Source organism: Dendrobates tinctorius, unplaced genomic scaffold (assembly GCF_039654945.1).
Source record: "Dendrobates tinctorius isolate UK_male_01 unplaced genomic scaffold, ASM3965494v1 ptg000196l, whole genome shotgun sequence".
Lineage (NCBI taxonomy): Eukaryota > Metazoa > Chordata > Amphibia > Anura > Dendrobatidae > Dendrobates > Dendrobates tinctorius.
The window spans coordinates 22,252,211-22,274,101 of NW_027361863.1; the positions used below are offsets into that span (position 1 = coordinate 22,252,211).

The 21,891-nt window shown below is 51.4% G+C and overlaps 1 protein-coding gene across 1 annotated transcript in view; it reads left to right on the forward strand.

The window, feature by feature from the left end:
- LOC141056309 (rap1 GTPase-activating protein 1-like) overlaps positions 1-21,891 on the forward strand; it is a 94,144-nt gene that overhangs the window by 52,965 nt on the left and 19,288 nt on the right. Inside the window, exons 13-14 of the mRNA XM_073553045.1 lie at positions 9,218-9,373; positions 10,423-10,494. Coding sequence (XP_073409146.1) covers positions 9,218-9,373; positions 10,423-10,494 — 228 coding nt within the window. The remainder of the gene's footprint in view (positions 1-9,217; positions 9,374-10,422; positions 10,495-21,891) is intronic.

Here is a 21,891-nt window from a genome sequence, read left to right on the forward strand (position 1 = left end):
GCTCTGCGGGTGGAGGTCGGTGCTGGAGGCTCCATTATTCTCTATGTGGAGGGCGGCTCTGCGGGTGGAGGTCGGTGCTGGAGGCTCCATTATTCTCTATGTGGAGTGCGGCTCTGCGGGTGGAGGTCGGTGCTGGAGGCTCCATTATTCTCTATGTGGAGTGCGGCTCTGCGGGTGGAGGTCAGTGCTGGAGGCTCCATTATTCTCTATGTGGAGTGTGGCTCTGCGGGTGGAGGTCGGTGCTGGAGGCTCCATTATTCTCTATGTGGAGTGTGGCTCTGCGGGTGGAGGTCGGTGCTGGAGGCTCCATTATTCTCTATGTGGAGTGCGGCTCTGCGGGTGGAGGTCGGTGTTGGAGGCTCCATTATTCTCTATGTGGAGTGTGGCTCTGCGGGTGGAGGTCGGTGCTGGAGGCTCCATTATTCTCTATGTGGAGTGTGGGTGGAGGTCGGTGCCGGAGGCTCCATTATTCTCTATGTGGAGTGCGGCTCTGCGGGTGGAGGTCGGTGCTGGAGGCCCCATTATTCTCTATGTGGAGTGCGGCTCTGCGGGTGGAGGTCGGTGCTGGAGGCCCCATTATTCTCTATGTGGAGTGCGGCTCTGCGGGTGGAGGTCGGTGCTGGAGGCCCCATTATTCTCTATGTGGAGTGCGGCTCTGCGGGTGGAGGGCGGTGCTGGAGGCCCCATTATTCTCTATGTGGAGTGCGGCTCTGCGGGTGGAGGTCGGTGCTGGAGGCTCCATTATTCTCTATGTGGAGTGTGGCTCTGCGGGTGGAGGTCGGTGCTGGAGGCTCCATTATTCTCTATGTGGAGTGCGGCTCTGCGGGTGGAGGTCGGTGCTGGAGGCTCCATTATTCTCTATGTGGAGTGTGGCTCTGCGGGTGGAGGTCGGTGCTGGAGGCTCCATTATTCTCTATGTGGAGTGTGGGTGGAGGTCGGTGCCGGAGGCTCCATTATTCTCTATGTGGAGTGCGGCTCTGCGGGTGGAGGTCGGTGCTGGAGGCCCCATTATTCTCTATGTGGAGTGCGGCTCTGCGGGTGGAGGTCGGTGCTGGAGGCTCCATTATTCTCTATGTGGAGTGCGGCTCTGCGGGTGGAGGTCGGTGCTGGAGGCCCCATTATTCTCTATGTGGAGTGCGGCTCTGCGGGTGGAGGTCGGTGCTGGAGGCTCCATTATTCTCTATGTGGAGTGTGGCTCTGCGGGTGGAGGTCGGTGCTGGAGGCTCCATTATCCTCTATGTGGAGTGCGGCTCTGCGGGTGGAGGTCGGTGCTGGAGGCTCCATTATTCTCTATGTGGAGTGCGGCTCTGCGGGTGGAGGGCGGTGCTGGAGGCCCCATTATTCTCTATGTGGAGTGCGGCTCTGCGGGTGGAGGTAGGTGCTGGAGGCCCCATTATTCTCTATGTGGAGTGTGGCTCTGCGGGTGGAGGTCGGTGCTGGAGGCCCCATTATTCTCTATGTGGAGTGCGGCTCTGCGGGTGGAGGTCGGTGCTGGAGGCTCCATTATTCTCTATGTGGAGTGCGGCTCTGCGGGTGGAGGTCGGTGCTGGAGGCTCCATTATTCTCTATGTGGAGTGCGGCTCTGCGGGTGGAGGTCGGTGCTGGAGGCTCCATTATTCTCTATGTGGAGTGCGGCTCTGCGGGTGGAGGTCGGTGCTGGAGGCTCCATTATTCTCTATGTGGAGTGGGGCTCTGCGGGTGGAGGTCGGTGCTGGAGGCTCCAATATTCTCTATGTGGAGTGTGGCTCTGTGGGTGGAGGTCGGTGCTGGAGGCCCCATTATTCTCTATGTGGAGTGCGGCTCTGCGGGTGGAGGTCGGTGCTGGAGGCTCCATTATTCTCTATGTGGAGTGGGGCTCTGCGGGTGGAGGTCGGTGCTGGAGGCCCCATTATCCTCTATGTGGAGTGTGGCTCTGTGGGTGGAGGTTGGTGCTGGAGGCCCCATTATTCTCTATGTGGAGTGTGGCTCTGCGGGTGGAGGTCGGTGCTGGAGGCTCCATTATTCTCTATGTGGAGTGTGGCTCTGCGGGTGGAGGTCGGTGCTGGAGGCTCCATTATACTCTATGGGGAGTGTGGCTCTGCGGGTGGAGGTCGGTGCTGGAGGCTCCATTATTCTCTATGTGGAGTGTGGCTCTGCGGGTGGAGGTCGGTGCTGGAGGCTCCATTATCCTCTATGTGGAGTGCGGCTCTGCGGGTGGAGGTCGGTGCTGGAGGCTCCATTATTCTCTATGTGGAGTGCGGCTCTGCGGGTGGAGGTCGGTGCTGGAGGCTCCTTTATTCTCTATGTGGAGTGTGGCTCTGCGGGTGGAGGTCGGTGCTGGAGGCTCCTTTATTCTCTATGTGGAGTGCGGCTCTGCGGGTGGAGGTCGGTGCTGGAGGCCCCATTATTCTCTGTGGAGTGTGGCTCTGCGGGTGGAGGTCGGTGCTGGAGGCTCCATTATTCTCTATGTGGAGTGCGGCTCTGCGGGTGGAGGTCGGTGCCGGAGGCTCCATTATTCTCTATGTGGAGTGCGGCTCTGCGGGTGGAGGTCGGTGCTGGAGGCTCCATTATTCTCTATGTGGAGTGCGGCTCTGCGGGTGGAGGTCAGTGCTGGAGGCTCCATTATTCTATATGTGGAGTGCGGCTCTGCGGGTGGAGGTCGGTGCCGGAGGCCCCATTATTCTCTATGTGGAGTGCGGCTCTGCGGGTGGAGGTCGGTGCTGGAGGCTCCATTATTCTCTATGTGGAGTGCGGCTCTGCGGGTGGAGGTCGGTGCTGGAGGCCCCATTATTCTCTATGTGGAGTGAGGCTCTGCGGGTGGAGGTCGGTGCTGGAGGCCCCATTATTCTCTATGTGGAGTGCGGCTCTGCGGGTGGAGGTCGGTGCCGGAGGCTCCATTATTCTCTATGTGGAGTGCGGCTCTGCGGGTGGAGGTCGGTGCCGGAGGCTCCATTATTCTCTATGTGGAGTGGGGCTCTGCGGGTGGAGGTCGGTGCCGGAGGCCCCATTATTCTCTATGTGGAGTGCGGCTCTGCGGGTGGAGGTCGGTGCCGGAGGCTCCATTATTCTCTATGTGGAGTGTGGCTCTGCGGGTGGAGGTCGGTGCCGGAGGCTCCATTATTCTCTATGTGGAGTGCGGCTCTGCGGGTGGAGGTCGGTGCCGGAGGCTCCATTATTCTCTATGTGGAGTGCGGCTCTGCGGGTGGAGGTCGGTGCCGGAGGCTCCATTATTCTCTATGTGGAGTGGGGCTCTGCGGGTGGAGGTCGGTGCTGGAGGCTCCATTATTCTCTATGTGGAGTGTGGCTCTGCGGGTGGAGGTCGGTGCTGGAGGCTCCATTATACTCTATGGGGAGTGTGGCTCTGCGGGTGGAGGTCGGTGCTGGAGGCTCCATTATTCTCTATGTGGAGTGTGGCTCTGCGGGTGGAGGTCGGTGCTGGAGGCTCCATTATCCTCTATGTGGAGTGCGGCTCTGCGGGTGGAGGTCGGTGCTGGAGGCTCCATTATTCTCTATGTGGAGGGCGGCTCTGCGGGTGGAGGTCGGTGCTGGAGGCTCCATTATTCTCTATGTGGAGTGCGGCTCTGCGGGTGGAGGTCGGTGCTGGAGGCTCCATTATTCTCTATGTGGAGTGCGGCTCTGCGGGTGGAGGTCAGTGCTGGAGGCTCCATTATTCTCTATGTGGAGTGTGGCTCTGCGGGTGGAGGTCGGTGCTGGAGGCTCCATTATTCTCTATGTGGAGTGTGGCTCTGCGGGTGGAGGTCGGTGCTGGAGGCTCCATTATTCTCTATGTGGAGTGCGGCTCTGCGGGTGGAGGTCGGTGCTGGAGGCTCCATTATTCTCTATGTGGAGTGTGGCTCTGCGGGTGGAGGTCGGTGCTGGAGGCTCCATTATTCTCTATGTGGAGTGTGGGTGGAGGTCGGTGCCGGAGGCTCCATTATTCTCTATGTGGAGTGCGGCTCTGCGGGTGGAGGTCGGTGCTGGAGGCCCCATTATTCTCTATGTGGAGTGCGGCTCTGCGGGTGGAGGTCGGTGCTGGAGGCCCCATTATTCTCTATGTGGAGTGCGGCTCTGCGGGTGGAGGTCGGTGCTGGAGGCCCCATTATTCTCTATGTGGAGTGCGGCTCTGCGGGTGGAGGGCGGTGCTGGAGGCCCCATTATTCTCTATGTGGAGTGCGGCTCTGCGGGTGGAGGTCGGTGCTGGAGGCTCCATTATTCTCTATGTGGAGTGTGGCTCTGCGGGTGGAGGTCGGTGCTGGAGGCTCCATTATTCTCTATGTGGAGTGCGGCTCTGCGGGTGGAGGTCGGTGCTGGAGGCTCCATTATTCTCTATGTGGAGTGTGGCTCTGCGGGTGGAGGTCGGTGCTGGAGGCTCCATTATTCTCTATGTGGAGTGTGGGTGGAGGTCGGTGCCGGAGGCTCCATTATTCTCTATGTGGAGTGCGGCTCTGCGGGTGGAGGTCGGTGCTGGAGGCCCCATTATTCTCTATGTGGAGTGCGGCTCTGCGGGTGGAGGTCGGTGCTGGAGGCTCCATTATTCTCTATGTGGAGTGCGGCTCTGCGGGTGGAGGTCGGTGCTGGAGGCCCCATTATTCTCTATGTGGAGTGCGGCTCTGCGGGTGGAGGTCGGTGCTGGAGGCTCCATTATTCTCTATGTGGAGTGTGGCTCTGCGGGTGGAGGTCGGTGCTGGAGGCTCCATTATCCTCTATGTGGAGTGCGGCTCTGCGGGTGGAGGTCGGTGCTGGAGGCTCCATTATTCTCTATGTGGAGTGCGGCTCTGCGGGTGGAGGGCGGTGCTGGAGGCCCCATTATTCTCTATGTGGAGTGCGGCTCTGCGGGTGGAGGTCGGTGCTGGAGGCTCCATTATTCTCTATGTGGAGTGCGGCTCTGCGGGTGGAGGGCGGTGCTGGAGGCTCCATTATTCTCTATGTGGAGTGCGGCTCTGCGGGTGGAGGGCGGTGCTGGAGGCCCCATTATTCTCTATGTGGAGTGCGGCTCTGCGGGTGGAGGTCGGTGCTGGAGGCTCCATTATTCTCTATGTGGAGTGCGGCTCTGCGGGTGGAGGTCGGTGCTGGAGGCTCCATTATTCTCTATGTGGAGTGCGGCTCTGCGGGTGGAGGTCGGTGCTGGAGGCCCCATTATTCTCTATGTAGAATGTGGCTCTGCGGGTGGAGGTCGGTGCTGGAGGTTCCATTATTCTCTATGTGGAGTGCGGCTCTGCGGGTGGAGGTCGGTGCTGGAGACTCCATTATTCTCTATGTGGAGTGCGGCTCTGCGGGTGGAGGTCGGTGCTGGAGGCTCCATTATTCTCTATGTGGAGTGCGGCTCTGCGGGTGGAGGTCGGTGCTGGAGGCTCCATTATTCTCTATGTGGAGTGCGGCTCTGCGGGTGGAGGTAGGTGCTGGAGGCCCCATTATTCTCTATGTGGAGTGTGGCTCTGCGGGTGGAGGTCGGTGCTGGAGGCCCCATTATTCTCTATGTGGAGTGCGGCTCTGCGGGTGGAGGTCGGTGCTGGAGGCTCCATTATTCTCTATGTGGAGTGCGGCTCTGCGGGTGGAGGTCGGTGCTGGAGGCTCCATTATTCTCTATGTGGAGTGCGGCTCTGCGGGTGGAGGTCGGTGCTGGAGGCTCCATTATTCTCTATGTGGAGTGCGGCTCTGCGGGTGGAGGTCGGTGCTGGAGGCTCCATTATTCTCTATGTGGAGTGGGGCTCTGCGGGTGGAGGTCGGTGCTGGAGGCTCCAATATTCTCTATGTGGAGTGTGGCTCTGTGGGTGGAGGTCGGTGCTGGAGGCCCCATTATTCTCTATGTGGAGTGCGGCTCTGCGGGTGGAGGTCGGTGCTGGAGGCTCCATTATTCTCTATGTGGAGTGGGGCTCTGCGGGTGGAGGTCGGTGCTGGAGGCCCCATTATCCTCTATGTGGAGTGTGGCTCTGTGGGTGGAGGTTGGTGCTGGAGGCCCCATTATTCTCTATGTGGAGTGTGGCTCTGCGGGTGGAGGTCGGTGCTGGAGGCTCCATTATTCTCTATGTGGAGTGTGGCTCTGCGGGTGGAGGTCGGTGCTGGAGGCTCCATTATACTCTATGGGGAGTGTGGCTCTGCGGGTGGAGGTCGGTGCTGGAGGCTCCATTATTCTCTATGTGGAGTGTGGCTCTGCGGGTGGAGGTCGGTGCTGGAGGCTCCATTATCCTCTATGTGGAGTGCGGCTCTGCGGGTGGAGGTCGGTGCTGGAGGCTCCATTATTCTCTATGTGGAGTGCGGCTCTGCGGGTGGAGGTCGGTGCTGGAGGCTCCTTTATTCTCTATGTGGAGTGTGGCTCTGCGGGTGGAGGTCGGTGCTGGAGGCTCCTTTATTCTCTATGTGGAGTGCGGCTCTGCGGGTGGAGGTCGGTGCTGGAGGCCCCATTATTCTCTGTGGAGTGTGGCTCTGCGGGTGGAGGTCGGTGCTGGAGGCTCCATTATTCTCTATGTGGAGTGCGGCTCTGCGGGTGGAGGTCGGTGCCGGAGGCTCCATTATTCTCTATGTGGAGTGCGGCTCTGCGGGTGGAGGTCGGTGCTGGAGGCTCCATTATTCTCTATGTGGAGTGCGGCTCTGCGGGTGGAGGTCAGTGCTGGAGGCTCCATTATTCTATATGTGGAGTGCGGCTCTGCGGGTGGAGGTCGGTGCCGGAGGCCCCATTATTCTCTATGTGGAGTGCGGCTCTGCGGGTGGAGGTCGGTGCTGGAGGCTCCATTATTCTCTATGTGGAGTGCGGCTCTGCGGGTGGAGGTCGGTGCTGGAGGCCCCATTATTCTCTATGTGGAGTGAGGCTCTGCGGGTGGAGGTCGGTGCTGGAGGCCCCATTATTCTCTATGTGGAGTGCGGCTCTGCGGGTGGAGGTCGGTGCCGGAGGCTCCATTATTCTCTATGTGGAGTGCGGCTCTGCGGGTGGAGGTCGGTGCCGGAGGCTCCATTATTCTCTATGTGGAGTGGGGCTCTGCGGGTGGAGGTCGGTGCCGGAGGCCCCATTATTCTCTATGTGGAGTGCGGCTCTGCGGGTGGAGGTCGGTGCCGGAGGCTCCATTATTCTCTATGTGGAGTGTGGCTCTGCGGGTGGAGGTCGGTGCCGGAGGCTCCATTATTCTCTATGTGGAGTGCGGCTCTGCGGGTGGAGGTCGGTGCCGGAGGCTCCATTATTCTCTATGTGGAGTGCGGCTCTGCGGGTGGAGGTCGGTGCCGGAGGCTCCATTATTCTCTATGTGGAGTGTGGCTCTGCGGGTGGAGGTCGGTGCTGGAGGCCCCATTATTCTCTATGTGGAGTGTGGCTCTGCGGGTGGAGGTAGGTGCTGGAGGCTCCATTATTCTCTATGTGGAGTGCGGCTCTGCGGGTGGAGGTCAGTGCTGGAGGCTCCATTATTCTCTATGTGGAGTGGGGCTCTGCGGGTGGAGGTCGGTGCTGGAGGCTCCATTATTCTCTATGTGGAGTGCGGCTCTGCGGGTGGAGGTCGGTGCTGGAGGCTCCATTATTCTCTATGTGGAGTGCGGCTCTGCGGGTGGAGGTCAGTGCTGGAGGCTCCATTATTCTCTATGTGGAGTGCGGCTCTGCGGGTGGAGGTCGGTGCTGGAGGCCCCATTATTCTCTATGTAGAGTGTGGCTCTGCGGGTGGAGGTCGGTGCTGGAGGCCCCATTTTTCTCTATGTGGAGTGGGGCTCTGCGGGTGGAGGTAGATGCTGGAGGCTCCATTATTCTCTATGTGGAGTGCGGCTCTGCGGGTGGAGGTCGGTGCTGGAGGCCCCATTATTCTCTATGTGGAGTGCGGCTCTGCGGGTGGAGGTCGGAGCTGGAGGCTCCATTATTCTCTATGTGGAGTGGGGCTCTGCAGGTGGAGGTCGGTGCTGGAGGCTCCTTTATTCTCTATGTGGAGTGCGGCTCTGCGGGTGGAGGTAGGTGCTGGAGGCTCCATTATTCTCTATGTGGAGTGCGGCTCTGCGGGTGGAGGTCAGTGCTGGAGGCTCCATTATTCTCTATGTGGAGTGCGGCTCTGCGGGTGGAGGTCGGTGCTGGAGGCTCCATTATTCTCTATGTGGAGTGCGGCTCTGCAGGTGGAGGTCGGTGCTGGAGGCCCCATTATTCTCTATGTGGAGTGCGGCTCTGCGGGTGGAGGTCAGTGCTGGAGGCTCCATTATTCTCTATGTGGAGTGCGGCTCTGCGGGTGGAGGTCGGTGCTGGAGGCTCCATTATTCTCTATGTGGAGTGCGGCTCTGCGGGTGGAGGTCGGTGCTGGAGGCTCCATTATTCTCTATGTGGAGTGCGGCTCTGCGGGTGGAGGTCAGTGCTGGAGGCCCCATTATTCTCTATGTGGAGTGCGGCTCTGCGGGTGGAGGTCAGTGCTGCAGGCCCCATTATTCTCTATGTGGAGTGCGGCTCTGCGGGTGGAGGTCGGTGCCGGAGGCTCCATTATTCTCTATGTGGAGTGCGGCTCTGCGGGTGGAGGTCGGTGCTGGAGGCCCCATTATTCTCTATGTGGAGTGCGGCTCTGCAGGTGGAGGTCGGTGCTGGAGGCCCCATTATTCTCTATGTGGAGTGCGGCTCTGCGGGTGGAGGTCGGTGCTGGAGGCCCCATTATTCTCTATGTGGAGTGCGGCTCTGCGGGTGGAGGTCGGTGCCGGAGGCTCCATTATTCTCTATGTGGAGTGCGGCTCTGCGGGTGGAGGTCGGTCCTGGAGGCCCCATTATTCTCTATGTGGAGTGCGGCTCTGCGGGTGGAGGTCGGTGCTGGAGGCCCCATTATTCTCTATGTGGAGTGCGGCTCTGCGGGTGGAGGTCGGTGCCGGAGGCCCCATTATTCTCTATGTGGAGTGCGGCTCTGCAGGTGGAGGTCGGTGCTGGAGGCCCCATTATTCTCTATGTAGAGTGTGGCTCTACGATTCGTGACCCCCGTCACGTGACAAGGGGGGCCCACAGAGTCTGAACTGCCCCGGGCCCTGGCTACCCTTAATCCACCCCTGGCTGCATGTATTTCTATGCAGCTGAGCGCTCCGTCCGAGTGCCGGTGGCAGTGCCGGATATTGTGAAGCGAGACTCGTGCGAGTTTCTCGCAAGTGTGACCCCGGGCTTAAATTGTGTGTGGGACTGTGTGTTGGTATTATACAAGCACCATGTGGCGGTATGTACAGTATGTATATCAGCACTGTGCGGCACTGTACTGTATACTGTATGTACTCAGTAGAATATAGAGGCCATTGAGATTTGTATTTTCAGCTCCAGAGGAAACGTCACATTGGAAATGACATTGTGTCCCTGGTGTATCAGGACGATGGCGCCGTCTTCTCCCCCGATATCATTACCTCCCATTTCCTACACTGCTACATGGTGATCCAGTCCTGCCCAAGCCTCAGCGGTGACTCCCTGTACAAGGTACGTCCTCACGTCGCAGCGGTTGAATGCAGCATGGGTACCAATTGTAAATTATTTCTTATACATGGATGACATTTTCATTTCCTAAAGCAATTCTTTACTATATCCCATCAATGTGACTGGTGCTATTCATCTGTGCATAACAACAGAGGACCTTCCATACTGCACACAGCGTCACCATTGAACATAGGTTGTGCTCGGTACTGCAGCTTAATTGCAGCTGCAATACCAGCAAGGTAAGGACAATGGTGGCGCTGCGACTGGTGAAAGCAGAAGGAGCCATGACCTTTTAGCCCGTGTCGTGAGCCCTTGGAAGTTGTGATCTCTGGAAGTCCAGCAGTCAGACCTGCTCCATTCCTCGGCACCTCAGTCACTGTCAGCATGGAGTCCCATGCTTTTGGATTAATTCCTTCTTTATAGGGTGACACTTTCCATAGGGGGCACTTCTGGAGTAAAGCTAATGTGCTTGACCGTGGTGGTCTCTGACTTTCTGCGTGGTGTGTCCTCCTGCAATAAACACAATAACGTTCCGTTGAGGTTAATAAATGTCTCCAGCTTTTAGCAGTGATATATAAAGATGAAATAATCCCGGGACATAAGTGATCGCCGGAGTAAAATCCCATCTAATATAAATGATACATCATAAAGGCCGATAGAGTGGAGCCGCCACATAAACTACTGCAGGAGGAGACATCTTGTTACACATCTCTAATTATATATTAATAAGTGGCAAAGACCAAAGAGGATGTAAAAAAAGAGACAGAGAACGTCCACATGATACATCTCAAGAGTCCTGGAAGCTGAGATCTGAGGAGCTGTTTGATAGTCGTCCCACTGTGGAGCTACCTGCGGCCCTTTGGGGCCGACAATGTGGAGGGAACAATGTGCTCACCAGGGATGTAAAGAAGCTGAATAGTGTGAGGACCACATCCTACAGTGGCCCATATCTCAGCTTCCTCAGCCCGTGATACCAGGGTCAGAATTGTTGGCTTCTACGTGACGGTTTGCCTGTGGGTGCAGTGTGGGAATGACTATTATTTTGTCTGCAGGTCTCCGTCACTGCCCGGGATGATGTTCCCGGATTTGGACCAGCTTTGCCGAATCCTGCAGTGTTCCAGAAGGTTGGTGGTAAATGTCATTACCTTCTACCAAAAAGACAACGTCACTAAAGCCAAAATAAGGACTCTCTAAAAATTCAAAGTCTTATCTTTATATCATAACCACTCTCCAAGAATGTCTGAAATGAGGGTAAGAATCGGCGAATCTCCCCAACCCCTCTGCTAAAGACCCTCAGAAATCAGCAATTTTCGAAGGTCTCTTGTTCCTAGGGGTTCAATGGCACATTTAGGAGGCAGGATGCAAGACATGGAGGAGACCAGGAGTGAGGAGGGGATGGGGCTTCGTCATGGCTAAAAATTATATACATCACGCTCTACACATTGACCTTCTGCCAGCGGCGTAGCTAGAGTCCGATGTGCAAAATTTGGACCTGGGCCTTCCCTCCCACATGTTGGTCAGATGTATGGATGCTTGTAACATTCTAAATCCTATGAGGACATTCGAGTTGTTCCCTCTCCCCCCATTATGTAGTACTGTCCCCCATCTTAGGCTTCTTACTGGTATATACGGCCCCCATCCTGGTAAATATATATATGTCCTATATCCCGGTATATATGTTCCCATCCTGATATATACAAAATATCCCCATCCTAGTATATATGTTCCTCATCCTGGTATATATGTCTCCCATCCTGGTATATATGTCTCCCATCCTGGTATATATATCCCCCATCCTGGTATATATGTTCCCCATCCTGGTATATATGTCCCCCATCCTAGTATATATGTCCCCCATCCTGGTATATATGTCCCCCATCCTAGTATATATGTCTCCCATCCTAGTATATATGTCCCCCATCCTGGTATATATGTCCCCCATCCTAGTATATATGTCCCCCATCCTAGTATATATGTCCCCCATCCTAGTATATATGTCCCCCATCCTAGTATATATGTCCCCCATCCTAGTATATATGTCCCCCATCCTAGTATATATGTCCCCCATCCTTGTATATATGTCCCCCATCCTGATATATACAATATATCCCCCATCCTTGTATATATGTCCCCCATCCTTGTATATATGTCCCCCATCCTAGTATACATGTCCCCCATCCTAGTATATATGTCCCCCATCCTGGTATATATGTCCCCCATCCTGGTATATATGTCCCCCATCCTGGTATATATGTCCCCCATCCTAGTATATACTGTATGTCCCCCATCCTAGTATATATGTCCCCCATCCTAGTATATATGTCCCCCATCCTAGTATATATGTCCCCCATCCTTGTATATATGTCCCCCATCCTGATATATACAATATATCCCCCATCCTAGTATATATGTCCCCCATCCTAGTATATATGTCCCCCATCCTAGTATATATGTCCCCCATCCTGGTATATATGTCCCCCATCCTGATATATACAATATATCCCCCATCCTTGTATATATGTTCCTCATCCTGGTATATATGTCCCCCATCCTGGTATATATGTCCCCCATCCTGGTATATATGTCCCCCATCCTGGTATATATGTCCCCCATCCTAGTATATATGTTCCCCATCCTGGTTTATATGTTCCCCATCCTGGTTTATATGTTCCCCATCCTGGTATATATGTTCCTCATCCTGGTATATATGTCCCCCATCCTAGTATATATGTTCCTCATCCTGGTATATATGCCCCCCATCTTAGTATATATATCCCCCATCCTGGTATATATGTTCCCCATATTAGTATATATGTCCCCCATCCGTGTATATATGTTTCCCATCCTGGTATATATTATCCCCATCCTGGGGCCCATCCTGATATATACAATATATCCCCCATCCTAGTATATATGTTCCTCATCCTGGTATATATGTCTCCCTTTCTGGTATATATGTCCCCCATCTTAGTATATATATCCCCCATCCTGGTATATGTTCCTCATCCTGGTATATATGCCCCCCATCTTAGTATATATATCCCCCATCCTGGTATATATGTCCCCCATCCTGGTATATATGTTCCCCATATTGGTATATGTGTCCCCCATCCGTGTATATATGTTTCCCATCCTGGTATATATTATCCCCATCCTGGGGCCCATCCTGATATATACAATATATCCCCCGTCCTGGTATATATATCCACCATCCTGGTATACGTCCCCATTCTGGCGCTGTTGTTTAATGCATAGAAAAAAAATAAACCATTATACTCACCTTTCCTCTGTCCCGCCACGGCAAGGTGTCCTCTTCTGAAGCCGGTAGCTGACTTCAATGTGCAAGCGACAGGAGCGCATGACATCACTACCATACGCCCCAGTTACATGCATGCCGACGTTATCTGTTGGCCTCTGATTGACAGACAGCATGTATCGCTGCCCACAAACCGGACAGGTCTCTACACTGAAAATATTCTAGAGCTGAACGTGCCTCTGAGTACGCATATCCAGTTAACGTTTGCACTGACGGCGGCTGGCCCCTCACCTGCCCGGTCGTGGTCGCAACCTGTGCAACCGCAATAGTTACGTCCCTGCCTTCTGGATATAAAGCTAGAGAAGATTGCCTATTATGTGCAGAAAAGTATGTGCGCCTCAGAGCATTTGTCCCTTTCTTATTCTTTGCTTGAGTGGAGGCTCACATCACTTGGGACAAATGAGCTTCAATGAAGGTGAGGTTGCCCTTATGGTAGGTGCCGGTATGTTGACTGTCACTTTCAGGTAGATGGACAGATTATGAACTATTCAAGGAAAGGGATAGCAGTGGGCACTGGACTCGGCCCCTGAGAGGCCACATCTGGACTTGGCCCCAATTGTATGTAAGCGCCTCTTACCTGAGTTACAGGATAACAGTCCGGGGTGGAAGAACAATATATTAGCTATTTGTAGTCCAATAGCTCCTCATAAGGCACAATTTTACTTGTTTTGAATGTAGAAGTGGCTTATTACCCCTTGGAACCCTGTGCAGCTGCTCAAGCTGCACCAATGGTATGTCCACCCCTGGAACTGGTAGCTACACCATGACCTTTGGAGGTGACATTCATGACTTGACTGTTGAAGTTTGATGACCACAGACTGGTAAAGAGTAAATCTTATATTACATCGGACCATCTGTGGGGCCTGACTGCGGCGCGGCTGTCAGGTCATCTATTAAAGGCTTATAAAATATGCAGAACTAGCGGCTCCACCACCACGAGCACGACCACCGCCACGACCATTCTCTAGTAACACGAGGCCATCCAGAAGGCGGCGCGCAGCAAAAAGTGTCCGCCTGATATTGGAAGACGGTGAACACCAGGGAGAACACGAGTGTTACATTTCGGGCTCTACGTTCTACTCAGTTGTGGCTGTGATAGTTTCCTACCTGGGTGTCGGGCTCCTCATTCTCAGGTTATTTCTGTTTCCGATTCATCACCGAAGATCAATTCACACCACAAAGTAGCAGTAGAGAGGCCAAAAAAAAGGAAACTGGAGGAGGGAAACTTTCTTTTGTCTCCGATGTTCTTGCCAAGTGTGCATGAGATTCTGTAGTAAGATGAGAATTCCAGAAGAGTCCTAAACCTCCCAACCTGGCGAGAAGCTAGCAATTTATGTGTCTTAATTAAAGGGGTGTGTCGTAATTAAAGGGATGTGACTTAATTAAACTGGTGTGACAATTATAGTTTCGGGATCACTTTGTTTCCAATGTTTAGACCCCTCCTGACGTAGTCATCTATGACTGATGTACAAGTGATAAAGTGATATGACATCACTTAAAGGGGTTTTCCACTTTAATGAATGTGGTCCCCAAACGCTTTTACACTTGTGAAATAACAAACACAGCAGATAGCCCACACTCCCCGAGGGTTGTGTTGACTCTCTGTGGCTGCTTTGTTTATTGGCTGCAGTGGTGACATAATGACTACTACCGCACTCATCACCACTACAGCCAATCACTAAGCGCAAAGTCTTGATGATTAGTGATTGGCTGCAGTGGTGATGTATGTGTAAGGAGGTAACAGAGGCCGTCATATACCTCCCCCTCTTTGGACAGTATTCACATTAAATGTGTGCGGTTCCATAGTGTTTATAGATGTTAGTTTATTTATCTACTGTTGTTGTAATGTGCATATACTTGACATGTGTTGTGTATAGGATCAGGGATAGGATATGATAGGAGGTAGCAGTAGCATAGAATAGTGGGGCACCATAGGGATAGGGAATGAGAGTGTTAGGATAAGCATAATTAGCATAAACGGTTTTCCAGGCTGGGAGGAGTTATATATGGGGGTAGCACAGGACAGTGGGATATAGTGATGGGACTTCCCGGATAGGGGAGAGCCTGGGCAGCCATGCCCAGGACAAGGTCAAGTAAAGCGAGGCAGAGATTGCCAGGACAAGGCAGAGATTGTCAGAACAGGACAGAGATTGTCCAGGAAGAGGCAGAGATTGCCGGGACGAGGCAGAGATTGCCGGGACGAGGCAGAGATTGCCGGGACGAGGCAGAGATTGCCAGGACGAGGCAGAGATTGCCAGGACGAGGCAGAGATTACCAGGACGAGGCAGAGATTACCAGGACGAGGCAGAGATTACCAGGACGAGGCAGAGATTACCAGGACAAGGCAGAGATTGCCAAGACAAGGCAGAGATTGCCAGAACGGGACAGGGATTGTCCAGGAAAAGGCAGAGATTGCCAGAAAGAGGCAGAGATTGCTGTTACTAAGTAAAGTTAAACTGTTAAGCATGAACATGGATTCTGGAGTCGTTTGTGAGAACCGAGTATCTGAAGCCGAGATGGCTGAAGCAGAAGGAACCCTAGAATCTAAAGTGAGTGTTCTACTTTATGTTTCCTTTGTGGGGAGCCAGGGTGTGGTGACACAGCAGCTCCTCGCCACGACTACCACCCTGGCCTCCTCACAAAACTGGCATAGTCATCAGGATTGCGATTCCGCGTGTGCAGAGAGTGGAGGAGCCCTGAAAACGGTAAAGATGGTGGCCGTTAGAGACTTTAAGATGGCGCCAAACGCTGACATGAAGATGGCGGTCAGTGGCACGAAAGATGGGAGTGGTGCCACCCATTGTGGGCGTCCGAAGCAGAAAAGGGCACAAAACCAGCTTGGCATAAACAGTGGCCTAAGCCAAGGCCATGTCCCATGGTGACTAGTGCCCGTCTGAGATGGGTGCGGTGAAGAATGAAGAAGCCCTGACCCCTGCAGCAGATTCCTGAGAACCGGGAGGAGTCTGAAGCCGAACGGGTGGCGCAGCCAGAAGTGGGTCCACCCACAAATGGACAGGGTCCGGAAGGTAAGGACGTTGTATATGGAAGAGAGATACCTTTGCAGAGCAAGTCGCCTTCTCCCATGCAGCGGCGCAGCACGTCTTTCTGAGGAGGTATCGGGATTCCCAGCCCGGCGGTTTGTGGATGGCGGGAGCAGATGAAGCGGAAACCTGGAAGGATCACTTGCCGCTCCTGGAAGATTGGTTCCTGTTCAGCCGGCCGGTGAAGAAGAATGTCGGGAGCAGAGGAACAGGAAGTGATGAGAGTCCTGAGTTGTGGCAGTCGGAGAAAGTGGTCAGAACGCCCAAATTAAGCTGCCGTGGAGCTGTTACAGCAGTGGTCCCTAAGGCTGGTTTCACATTAGTGCTTTTGTGCGCAGCGCATCGTGCGCACCCGTGCGCATGCGCACTGCGCACCTATGTTTAACATGACGTGTGCATGGTCTTGCGCACGCTTGCGTTTTCGTGCGCATGCGTTTTTTTGTCTTTCGCGCCAGGTGCGCCAGGTGCAACATGTTGCATTTTTTGGTCCGCCCTGTCTCGTCAAAAAAATGCATGCGCACGGAATGCGCAAAACCAACACATTGAAGTCTATGAGAACGCATGCGTACGCATGGTCTTGCGCACGTTTGCGTTTTTTTGTGCGCATGCGTTGAGGTAAACAAGTCTGGAATGTGGTCTAGACAATGGAAAACCACTTCCAAAAACCAAGGTGATAAAAGATTGTGTGGGCACTGGAATTCCCCAATACTCTACAGACTGCTGTAAGACTGAAAACAGCAAAATTGTGAAATTGTGAAATGTCAAACCTAAAAACGCATGCGCATGCAAAAACGCATGTAAAACGCAAGCAACGCTGCGTTTTTTTGACGCATCAGCGTACGCATGACGTTAAAAAAGCGCGTTTGTTTTGCGTTTGCATGCGTTTTTCTAAGCGTTTTTTATGCGCAGGATAGAAATAGCAAAGAGTCGGCTTCGTTCCCAGGAGGGGAGGGTCTCTGCCCTGTTTAATAAAAGTTTTTAGGGACCGCTTTTGTTATAGTGGAAAACCCCTTTAACCCTTTCTCCTGGGCTGCTTGGCTTTCAGTTCACCACTAGATGGCAGCCTCGCTGTGTTATAGCTGGGTCCTGCGCTGTTTTACCACTAGGTGGCGGCGTGGCCATGTAATATTCCATTTAAGTTACTATCAATTATTTAGCGAGTGCTTTTCCCTGAATAAAACATTTTCTCCATTCGTTATACTGGCAGAGCGAGAGCAGAGGGCAGCGAGCACCGAGGAGGGAGAGAGGGAGAGCAATGATTCATAACTTCATCTGCAATGCCAGCTGTAGATATTGCTGAATACATTATCCATAGCGTATTGGTTACGGAATCATCAGATAAGTCAGGCTAGCATTCCGCAGCCCAGCGCCAGGACGGGGGGACGGAGGGGCTTCCACGCTCTGCGTAGGGCTATGAGCGTCTCGGTGCAGAGGTAGCAATTTTTCCATACCTTCTCTTAATTGGTGCTTATGAAGAAGTAAAGATGGGCGAAACTCACAATTTTATTTCCAGACAGATTCGGTCCGAAAAAAATCCAAAACTGCCCAAATTACTGTTTATCCAGACCCCGAAACATAATAAACAGGGGTGGTGAAGGAGTTAAAAAATATTAAACCACTCTGTACTCCCCTGTCCTAGGCCCTCGCCTGACTAAGCCTTACACCATCGCAACCAGTGTTCCGCCCCAATCTTTGTTTTCTCTGGTGCTGAAGTGTCGCCCTCCACGTGACCCCGGCGGAGGATCAGAGAGTGACCTGTGCCAAGGTGGGGTGAGGAGAGAGGTGAGGGCCTAGGACAGGTGAGCCAAGCCCTCTATGGCAGTATTGTGTGCACTGTATGGCACTGTTAGATTCAGTATGGCAGTATTATTTGATTGCTGTTTGGCGCTATTAAATCTTGTACAGTATTATTATTTGTGCATGATTTGGCACCATTATATTTCATATGACAATATTATGTGGGCACTGTATGGCACTGTTATATTCTGTGTGGCAGTATTATTTTAGCACTGTATGGCGCTGTTACATTTCGTGGGCAGTATTATTTTGGCACTGTATGGCACTAGTTTTATGAGATCAGATTGGATGAAGGACAATGGGAGTGCGGTAATATACTATAAGGGATAAGCAACAAGCTCCTGACAACCTTCACCTCATGGATACCTCGTGGGATCTTCACGAGAGTGCTCGTGGATATCAGGACGCTCGTTCCCAATTATCAGCCCATGTAAACATGAGAAACGAACATAACGGGGAAAACGTGGAACACGCTGCGATATCGGGATGCTGTGTGGGTTATTATGTTGGTTCTGTTGTCACCGGCCTGTGTAATGGAAAGCTTTGTATATACCCGGCGCCCGTTAGGGGTGGATATCAGCGGGACCTCAGCGGGATGTCACACCTATACGGTAACTATCGGATATCGTAGAAGTATTTCCACGTCGCACACTGTGGTGGTAATGTTGGTGCACTGTATGGCGTTATTATAATCTGACTGTATTATTATGTAAGCACCATACGGTATATGGTAATGAATAATACCACTTTACAGTGTTAAATCTCGCAGTTTGGCGGCATTATATGAGCACGGTACGGTATTATTCTGTGTTCAAAGTATGTTGTAATTGTATAAAAATGATAGGGTGCGATTTGGCGCTGTGTTATTTTGTTTCATTATGACAGTACTACAATATGGGACTTTATTAAGCTCCTGTACAGTATTGTTCATTGTGTGTTGTTCTGTAAGAAATGTATGTTGTCTTTTAGATACTGTATTACACTATTTATGATGTTTCTCTAAGACTGTACTATGGGGCAGTATTATTAAGCTACTATTAGGCAGAATTATGAGGGCACTCTGGTATAATGTGCTTGCTAAAGCTATTATTATGTAACAGTATTGTGGACACTGTGGAATTCTATCAGTGCTGTATGGTAGTATTATGGGGTACTGTATGTAATTATTTTTATGCACTGTATGATAATACTATTTCTGCAATGCATACGACTTTTTTTTTCAGTACTGTATGACTGTATATCAGTAGTAGAAGGTCGCATGTACGCACTGTGTGGGAGTATATCAGTACTAGAAGGTAGTGTGTACGCACTGTGTGGGAGTATATCAGTACTAGAAGGTAGTATGTACACACTGTGTGGCAGTATATCAGTACTAGAAGGTAGTATACACGCACTGTGTGGCAGTATATCAGTACTAGAAGGTAGTGTGTACGCACTGTGTGGCAGTATATCAGTACTAGAAGGTAGTATACACGCACTGTGTGGCAGTATATCAGTACTAGAAGGCAGTATGTATGCACTGTGTGGGAGTATATCAGTACTAGAAGGTAGTATGTATGCACTGTGTGGGAGTATATCAGTACTAGAAGGTAGTGTGTACACACTGTGTGGCAGTATATCAGTACTAGAAGGTAGTATGTATGCACTGTGTGGGAGTATATCAGTACTAGAAGGTAGTATGTAAGCACTGTGTGGCAGTATATCAGTACTAGAAGGTAGTATACACGCACTGTGTGGCAGTATATCAGTACTAGAAGGTAGGGTGTACGCACTGTGTGGCAGTATATCAGTACTAGAAGGTAGTATACACGCACTGTGTGGCAGTATATCAGTACTAGAAGGTAGTATGTATGCACTGTGTGGGAGTATATCAGTACTAGAAGGTAGTATGTACGCACTGTGGCAGTATATCAGTACTAGAAGGTAGCATACACGCACTGTGTGGCAGTATATCAGTACTAGAAGGTAGTGTGTACGCACTGTGTGGCAGTATATCAGTACTAGAAGGTAGTATGTATGCACTGTGTGGGAGTATATCAGTACTAGAAGGTAGTATGTACGCACTGTGTGGCAGTATATCAGTACTAGAAGGTAGTATACACGCACTGTGTGGCAGTATATCAGTACTAGAAGGTAGTATGTATGCACTGTGTGGCAGTATATCAGTACTAGAAGGTAGTATGTATGCACTGTGTGGGAGTATATCAGTACTAGAAGGTAGTGTGTATGCACTATATGGCAGTATATCAGTACTAGAAGGTAGTGTGTACGCACTGTGTGGGAGTATATCAGTACTAGAAGGTAGTGTATACGCACTGTGTGGCAGTATATCAGTACTAGAAGGTAGTATGTACGCATTGTGTGGGAGTTTATCAGTACTAGAAGGTAGTATGTACGCACTGTGTGGGAGTATATCCGTACTAGAAGGTAGTGTATACGCACTGTATGGCAGAATATCAGTACTAGAAGGTAGTAGGTATGCACTGTGTGGGAGTATATCAGTACTAGAAGGTAGTATGTACGCACTGTGTGGGAGTATATCAGTACTAGAAGGTAGTGTGTACGCACTGTATGGCAGTATATCAGTACTAGAAGGTAGTGTGTACGCACTGTATGGCAGTATATCACTACTAGAAAGTAGTATGTATGCACTGTGTGGGAGTATATCAGTACTAGAAGGTAGTATGTACGCACTGTATGGCAGGATATCAGTACTAGAAGGTAGTATGTGCGCACTGTGTGGGAGGATATCAGTACTAGAAGGTAGTGTGTATGCACTGTGTGGGAGTATATCAGTACTAGAAGGTAGTGTTTACGCACTGTGTGGGAGTATATCAGTACTAGAAGGTAGTGTGTACGCACTGTATGGCAGTATATCAGTACTAGAAGGTAGTATGTACGCACTGTGTGGGAGTATATCAGTACTAGAAGGTCGCATGTACGCACTGTATGGCAGTATATCAGTAATAGAAGGTAGTATGTACGCACTGTGTGGGAGTATATCAGTACTAGAAGGTAGTATGTACTCACTGTATGGCAGTACATCAGTACTTGAAGGTAGTATACACGCACTGTGTGGCAGTATATCAGTACTAGAAGGTAGTGTGTACGCACTATATGGCAGTATATCAGTACTAGAAGGTAGTATGTACGCACTGTGTGGGAGTATATCAGTACTAGAAGGTAGTGTGTACGCACTGTATGGCAGAATATCAGTACTAGAAGGTAGTATGTATGCACTGTGTGGGAGTATATCAGTACTAGAAGGTAGTGTGTACGCACTGTATGGCAGTATATCAGTACTAGAAGGTAGTATGTACGCACTGTGTGGGAGTATATCAGTACTAGAAGGTCGCATGTACGCACTGTATGGCAGTATATCAGTAATAGAAGGTAGTATGTACGCACTGTGTGGGAGTATATCAGTACTAGAAGGTAGTGTGTACGCATTGTATGGCAGAATATCAGTACTAGAAGGTAGTGTGTACGCATTGTGTGGCAGTATATCAGTACTAGAAGGTAGTGTGTACGCACTATATGGCAGTATATCAGTACTAGAAGGTAGTATGTACGCACTGTGTGGGAGTATATCAGTACTAGAAGGTAGTGTGTACGCACTGTATGGCAGAATATCAGTACTAGAAGGTAGTATGTACGCACTGTGTGGGAGTATATCAGTACTTGAAGGTAGTGTGTACGCACTGTATGGCAGTATATCAGTACTAGAAGGTAGTATGTACGCACTGTGTGGGAGTATATCAGTACTAGAAGGTCGCATGTACGCACTGTATGGCAGTATATCAGTATTAGAAGGTAGTATGTATGCACTGTGTGGTAGTATATCAGAACTATAAGGTAGTGTGTACGCACTGTATGGCAGTATATCAGTACTAGAAGGTAGTATGTACGCACTGTGTGGGAGTATATCAGTACTAGAAGGTAGCATGTACGCACTGTATGGCAGAATATCAGTACTAGAAGGTAGTGTGTACGCACTGTGTGGCAGTATATCAGTACTTGAAGGTAGTAAACACGCACTGTGTGGCAGTATATCAGTACTAGAAGGTAGTGTGTACGCACTATATGGCAGTATATCAGTACTAGAAGGTAGTATGTACGCACTGTGTGGGAGTATATCAGTACTAGAAGGTAGTGTGTACGCACTGTATGGCAGAATATCAGTACTAGAAGGTAGTGTGTACGCACTGTGTGGCAGTATATCAGTACTAGAAGGTAGTATGTATACACTGTGTGGGAGTATATCAGTACTAGAAGGTAGTATGTATGCACTGTGTGGGAGTATATCATTACTAGAAGGTAGTATACACGCACTTTGTGGCAGTATATCAGTACTAGAAGGTAGTGTG